The 6877-nt window shown below is 52.2% G+C and overlaps 1 protein-coding gene across 1 annotated transcript; it reads left to right on the top strand.

Moving 5' to 3' along the window:
- The first annotated feature begins 5302 nt into the window (after window positions 1–5302).
- Window positions 5303–6868, top strand: LOC126036988 (fibrous sheath-interacting protein 2-like). The gene is made up of 3 exons (XM_049797197.1): window positions 5303–5663; window positions 6022–6147; window positions 6578–6868. Exons 1-3 carry the CDS (start codon window positions 5592–5594, stop codon window positions 6866–6868), a joined length of 489 nt encoding a protein of 162 aa, XP_049653154.1. The 5' UTR covers window positions 5303–5591.
- Window positions 6869–6877: the final 9 nt, after the last annotated feature.

Below are 6877 nucleotides of genomic sequence, written 5' to 3'. Positions count from 1 at the left end.
AGAGGAGGTCCGAGAAGGACAAAGACACCTTTTCCTTCTGCCTCCTTTGCCTTCTCCCTCATCACGTTGCTTCCCATTTCTCCTGTTACCTCCACCGTTTCCTACATCCTCCTCGTCCTCCTCCAACTCCTCCTCCATGACCTGTTTTATCCTGCATCTTCTTCATGCATCTTATGGCATGCTGTTGCCTCCTCCTCTTTTCCTTCCTTTTGCCTCCTTTTTGCCTCCTCCTAGTTTACGTCTGGGGTCCTCCCGTGTTCCCTGGTGCCTCATCTTTTTCTTACTCCTGTTGCCTCCTGTTGCTTCCTGTGGCACCCTGATGCCTCCTCCTCCTTCTCTTATTGATTCTTGTTGCCTCCTCCTCCTGCTTCTCTACCTCCTGCGTGCTGCTGTGTCCCCCTCTTGCCTCCACTATTTCTCTTCCCGCTGTGTCTTCCTGTTGCCTCCTTCTCCTGTTGCCACCTAGAGCATCCTGTTGCCTACTTCTCTCTTTGTTAGTGTTGCCTCCTGTTGCATCCTATTGTCTCCTTCTTTCTCTCTTTGTCTTGCCTCCCGTTGCATCCTCCTTCTTTTGTCTCTTGTGTCCTGCTACGTCCTCCTCTTGCCTCCTTTTTTTCCTTCTCCTGTGGCTGTCTGTTGCCTCGTCCTCCTGTTGCCTCGTCTGGCATCCTGTGGTCTCTTCCTTTTTTGCTTTCTGTTGCCTCTTGTTGCCTCCTCCTCCTCCTCCTTTTCCTGCTACCTCCTTTTGCCTCCTCCTGCTTTACCTCCTGTGTCCTGCTGTGTCCTCGTGTTGCCTCCGCCTCCTTGTGTTGCCTCCTCCTCCTCGGCCTCCTCTTGCCGAGACAAAGGTGACCTTTGTCTCGTGGTGCCTCTGCAAGGGTCCTCAGCAAAGCATGCATAGTTTATACAAAGTAATCAGGCTTGCCTAGTGAAGCTATGGATTAATGGTCCTCCTTAAAGGACAACGTCTCATGTTTAACCCTAAACTGAGCAGTATCACCATGGCTAGGCCATAACTCACACGTATGACTACACGTGGACTAAGCCCCAGATGAGAGCAGAAATTGTTGTTGCTAAGCCTGGGTGACAGAGCTGAGTGTGAGCCTCCCTGGTGTGAGCTGAGCGCATGAGTGCCCTGCCTGCCCCTGCCTTGGTGCTTTGGGAACTGGGGTGAAAGGGAAAGGCAGACTCGTGTAGTTACGGGACCTCTTGAGGTGTCCTGGGTTTGCTTTGCTCATTGCTCGTGTAACGTTTCCTCGGCTGTTCACTAGATACGTGCACGGAGAGGCAAACCAGGCCATGACCTGGCTTTCCAATTGAAGGTTTCCTCTTGCAATAAAATGTGCTTCCGTTTTCTCGTGGGTAACAGCCTGAAAGATAGAAGCTGAAGCAGCATGTGCCTGTTGTGCAAATAGGTAACAACAGATGGTTGTATTCGGTTGATCCTTAGTTGCTTCCTGCGTAGGAAAACTGTACGTTAATTTAATCTTTGTGTATAGGCAGGGCCTTGCTACTGTTACTGGGTAGGCAGCAAGTATGTGGATGTCCGGTCTTGTGCATGTTTGTGACTGATCTTTGTTGCTTCTTTTGATGAGGAAAGTCTTGCTGTGTACTCCCAAGGAATGAGAGAAATGCAAGGAACTGATGAAGAAAGAGCTGCCGATCCAGATGGGAGTGTTAGGTTTTAAATTTTCTTGACTGTGTTCTAGCCAAAAGCCTTGTCTTAAACAACTGAAGTGAGCTGGACAGCTGGGTATTTGTCATCCCTGCGCAATTCTGTATCGCTACAGCCTTTACCAGCCGTGGTGATGGACTGGGGACCTGTCCTGTAGTGAGGTCAAAGAGGGTATTCAGGAAAAAAAGGGTACTTTTCCAAAACGCTTACAAGACAGAAGGCAACAGCTGCTGTAGACAGGTGGGAATACACAGGAACAGGCAGACTCGCTCAGAATGAGGAACAGTGATCTGGGTACAGCTGTAGCGTGACGGTGTTCATGGCCTTGAGCAGCACAGCAGGAATTTTGAGGCAGCATGGCCCGGGCAGGGGTGTGTGAAGAGCTCCGCCGGAGCGTGGAGATGGGCAGGGGAGAGCACAGTGCTGTTGGTGTTGGTGCGCAGCAGGGGACAGTCAGTGGAGGCTGCTCTCGGGACGTACAATTAAGAGCTGTCATCTTGGTACTCAGTGGGAAATAACACGTTCCCAAAATAACGAGACATGACTTGTGGTGCGCGTGCATTCATGGTTTCCAAGTAGTCAGGCAACGATAAGAGCTATACCCAATTAGCAGTCAACAGGAAAGGCAAGACTTCCTCTTCATAAAGGTGTTTATTTATCATAATATAATTTTATTTCTAATACAAAACTGTCACCATTCTAATAATAATTATCCACCTTTACAGTAATACTTACTCACCATTCATCAGCCTTCTCCATTTCTTTTTTCAGTCTTTACTTACACCAAACTGGATATAAAACGTAAACGCTGAAAAGTGCAGAAAATCCTGGACAGCCTTCAGCTTGTCCCAAGGCTCTCTTTCTCTGCAAGCCCAATAAAACAATGTCTAATTAGACTAGTGCATGCTAGGGCAGCAGGAGAGGATTAGTTTGGCCCATCGCTTCTTCACAGGAACATGGTGGGGAGGTTGTTTGTTTTTCTTACACAGGGACTGGAGGGGCTGGAGAATGCAAATACTGGTGTCCTTGATTTTGTGTGGATTGATGAGTTGTACATTGTGGTCACTCTTCCAAATCCAGGTCAAAGACGTACCAACAAGAGGCTGAATTTTGACATGCAGCATTGTCTCGAAAGGCACCTTGCGAGTGCCAGCCGATGCAAACGCTGCAGAAACAGGAGGACCCCTCCGAGAAAACTGCAGCTGGGGCGTTTGCTCAGCATTTCCTGGTTGATCTTGTTGACTCCGTCTGGAGCAATCTTTGTGAGAGTGGCTGTTCCTCTGATCCACTTTAGAGAGGTTTATAAGGGTTTTTCTTCCTCTGTTTGCATGTGAACATGGCAATGTAACGGGCCCAATAACCGTGACACACAACTGAACATCTTGTTTCTTGATGTTATGTACTAAAAGCACACCGAATTTATTTATTCCTTTGCGTTTGTGGCTGGGCAGAGTGTTTCTGTTTTCAAACAATGCCAGTTTGAAAGCTAACGCTTCTGGTCATCTGTAGTGGGTTTTGGGTTTGGTTATGGTTGTTGTTTTTTTTTTTCCTGAGAAGAGCTGCTTTCATATTCCTGTGAATTAAGTGTCTGGTTAGCACAAATAGACCATGTAGGAGGAATCTGTATTGTAATCAATGTATTTGGGCTGGCCAGACAAAGAGGTCACAGTTCTGAGAGTCTTTCTGCATCCTTCTCGAGGATTAGGAGAGCAAGGCAGAAATGAGTAGACATGAGAAACTCAGGGTTACTGTTGCTTAACTCCAAAAAGCGATGTCTGATGTTGAGAGGGCTCTGGCCCAGCTCCAAAAGGTGAGGAAGGTCAGAAAATAGTCAAGAGTTAGAACTAGAAGCTAACCTCTCCTGAGAGATGCCATCTGGTTCTTGCAAAGGGAATCTCTCTTATAGCAAGGACGGGCATCCCTAATGATTGTAACAAAAGGCAAATGACTCCCAAGTTCCTGCCCTTCGTCCTTAGTACAGGAACACGTTTTCGTGCTTTCTTCTGGTCAAATTACTGAAGCTATCGAGACAGACTTCCTTCTGTGGCTGAGGGCAGGAGGAGATGGTGGAGAAGATGGAGATGATGGTTCTGGGGGGCACAGAGCTTGGATGCAAGTTACAAAATCTTGGAATAGAAAAAGTTTGGCATAACGGTATGTGTGCAACGCTAGCTGCAACAGTATCTTCATCTGCAGTGGTACCTGCCTCTGCAGTGGTATCTGCATGTGCAGTGGCCTTTGCCTCTGCCGTGGTATCTTAATCGGTAACGGTACCTGCATCTGAGCTGGTAGTTGCAATGGTGTCTGCATTTGCAGTGGCATCTGCGTGGGTCTGCAGGTTACAAGTTAGAAAATCCTGGAAGATAAGCTGTTCTGCCTAATATTCTTGGCTTCTTTTAATTAATTATTTTTCTTTTTTTATGCTGCCTGGCCAGGACAAAAAAGCCATGGATAGGGTCTTTGTGGATTCAGAGAGGAGGTGTCATTTTGACTAGAACTTCAGATTGCCCGAGGTTTCTTCCTTTTCACTTTTACAGTCCGATACACCCGAGTGCTCTGGCTGCTCTGTTGCCTAGAGCCTGGGGCAGCAGGACCCGCTGACCAGTAACACTGGCTTGCCCCTGCTTTTACTGTTTTATATATTGCCAGGCTCACACTCGTCCCCCCGCTGCTGAGGAAGCGGTGTCTCTGCAGAAAGCAAGTGCCGAGTGCGTTCTCCAGCGAGGTCTGGAGATGCAGAGGCTGCGGTTGCTGGCGGCTCCTTCTCCCCTTCTGCAAGAGGGTCAGGAAAACACGAGTCAGGTCCGTGTTAAAACCGTTTGAGTGTCAGAGGCAATGCATGGATCGTTCTGGTCCCTCTCCACTAAGTGCAGCGTGGGCTGTGAGTGAGCGTGTTGCGGTGATCAGGAGGGTATTTTCTTCCTGACAGAGGTGACAGTGCCTCCTTTCCATGGGGGCCTCAACCCGCGAATCACCAGCAGCAGGTTTCTGTAGCAGCGCTGTGCCCACTTTGCCCCAGCTCTGAGCTCCTCAGCCCCTTGGGGAAGCAGGAGGAGGGCAGGGACTGTGAGAACCAGAGGCAGAGGACAGAGGCAAGCAAGAGGGTGGTGCGGTGGCAGGTGACATTGCTGGGGTGTGGTGAGGTCACTGGTGTGGGAGGAAGCTGATGGGTCAGAAGCAGCAGGCGGCACTGAGGTGCTCCCTGCACCGCTGCAGAACGTCCTGCGCCGCCCATCACCTCCCGGGAGGCACTGGGAGGGTGTCGCAGAGGGTGACGCGCAGCAGAAACGAGGGCAGGGGAGACTGAGGAGGGGACAGAGAGGTGTCTGGGCTGAAGCAAGGGGAGGAGAGGGGCTTTGTGCATCCTTCGTTTGTCCTCTGTGTTTCTCAAGACGCAAATCGGGAAGGAGATGTTGAGGGCAGTGGGCCAAAAATGTAATTCGGTGCAATTCCCCAAGTTGAGGCTGCTTTGCCCGTGACAGGAAAATGGTCTAAAAATGGTCTACCAAATCCAGTGCAGCAGCAGCCGCCCGCGGGTGGCCCAGCTCCAGCCCTGCCATCTGAAGGCCAAAGCTGGGAAAAAGAGGTAGAAGGAGGAAGAAGGGGCAGCAGGTCAGCACTGAGTGGAGGCCCCCTGCTCAAAGCAGGGTCAGCGAGAGCGGGTGGCCCTCATGCGTGTCCAGACGGGCCTGCAGGTGGGCCCTGGGGCGGCTGGGCGGCGGCGTGGCAAGACGATGATGCAACAATGCGGTGGTGCAGCAACGTGATGATGCAGCAATGCAATGATGCAACAATGTGCAACTGCTCTATATAAGCGCTTGCTGGAAGACCGGCTGTGGTGGCCACAGCTGGGTGCCTCTGGAGCGAGAGGTGCCAGCGCAGGGTCGCAGCTCCAGGAGAGCTCTTGGAAGGAGCCATGGAGCACCGTCTCACTGCTGGCGTCCGAAACGTGGACGCACTGCTGAGCGTAGTGGGGAAGGGGGGAAAGGTGAGCAGTGTGCCGATGGAGAGTGCTCAGGCCGGGAGCCTGGGACATGGCTGGGTAGCTGGGAGGGATCCCAAGGTGGTCGGGCTGGGGAGAGTTTGCAGGGAGTCCTGCCTCTCTGCCCAGCCTGGCTTACGGCTAAGCAGGTGGGAGGGCTTGCTGCGAAAGGACGCAGACGTGGGTTGAGGGAGGGTCGGGAGTTGCGGGGACGGGGGCGAGGAAGGAGAGAGCAGCTTTTGCCTGGGCCGCTCTGGGCGCTCCCCTTGGTTGGAGTCTTCCGAGAGCCTTTCTTGCAGCTGCCGTGCAGGAGGCTTATATGGAGATAGTGCCTGAGTGCCCATGAGTGTCTCCCTCTTTCTAGCTCGGGAACAGGAGACAGCCACTGGCAGAAGGAGGTCCTGGGCTGCTGGACCTCCCCCTTGGGGTCAAGATCCCTGTGCACGCGGGCTCCAAGCCTGTCTTCTGCAGGACAAAGCTGGGGGAAAAGGTAAAGGAAGTAGAAAGGGGTAGAAGAGCTCTCCTCTTTTACGGGGTCCCCGTCATTCAGAGAAGTCCTTGTGGCTGCCTGTTCTACAGTGGGCGCCACAGCCCTTCAATCTGGCAGCGCTGGGGAGTAGAGGGAAGCTCCTGGCTCCCTGGTGCAGAGACAAAGAGGAGGACTGGCAAGGTCTGCAGTTCTTTCTGCTGGCCTAAGATGCCTACTTTGCTGGTGGGCTTTGTCTTCTCTCCCCCAGCCCAGCCCAGCCTAGCTCAGCCCAGCCTGACCCCGCAGCCCGGCTGTGGTGTCCTCTGTGGCTTCAGAAGGATGGAGGAGAGTGTTGGTCCTCAAAGGACCTTTACTTTTTCACAAGTACCGCCTGGCACCCCTTTGCTGCTCTCTCCTTCCTCCTTCATAGTGTGCAAAATCTCTCTCACAGCTTCACCAGCCCTCTGGCTATTTCAATCTGGGAGATCCATACTGCCGCCTGCTGAGCACCGACTACAACAGCCTGCATGACCCGCATCTGCGGGCCTACCACAAACGCAAGGACAACCTGCAGAGGCTGAAAAGAGAGGGTTACGTCACCAGTGACAGCAGAGTAGGTTTGGGTATCGGGCTGATAAAAACAGTCCTCCTCAAGCGGGGTTCCCAGAGCGCTTGCTGCAGCCGCCTGTTGCTGGCGGAGGGCACAGGGCTGTGGGGCTGCTTTCCCTGGGAGCAGAAGTAGCGCCAGCGT

Source organism: Accipiter gentilis, unplaced genomic scaffold (genome assembly GCF_929443795.1).
Source record: "Accipiter gentilis unplaced genomic scaffold, bAccGen1.1, whole genome shotgun sequence".
NCBI classification, from domain to species: domain Eukaryota; kingdom Metazoa; phylum Chordata; class Aves; order Accipitriformes; family Accipitridae; genus Astur; species Astur gentilis.
This window is presented reverse-complemented; position numbering and strand designations above follow the sequence as displayed.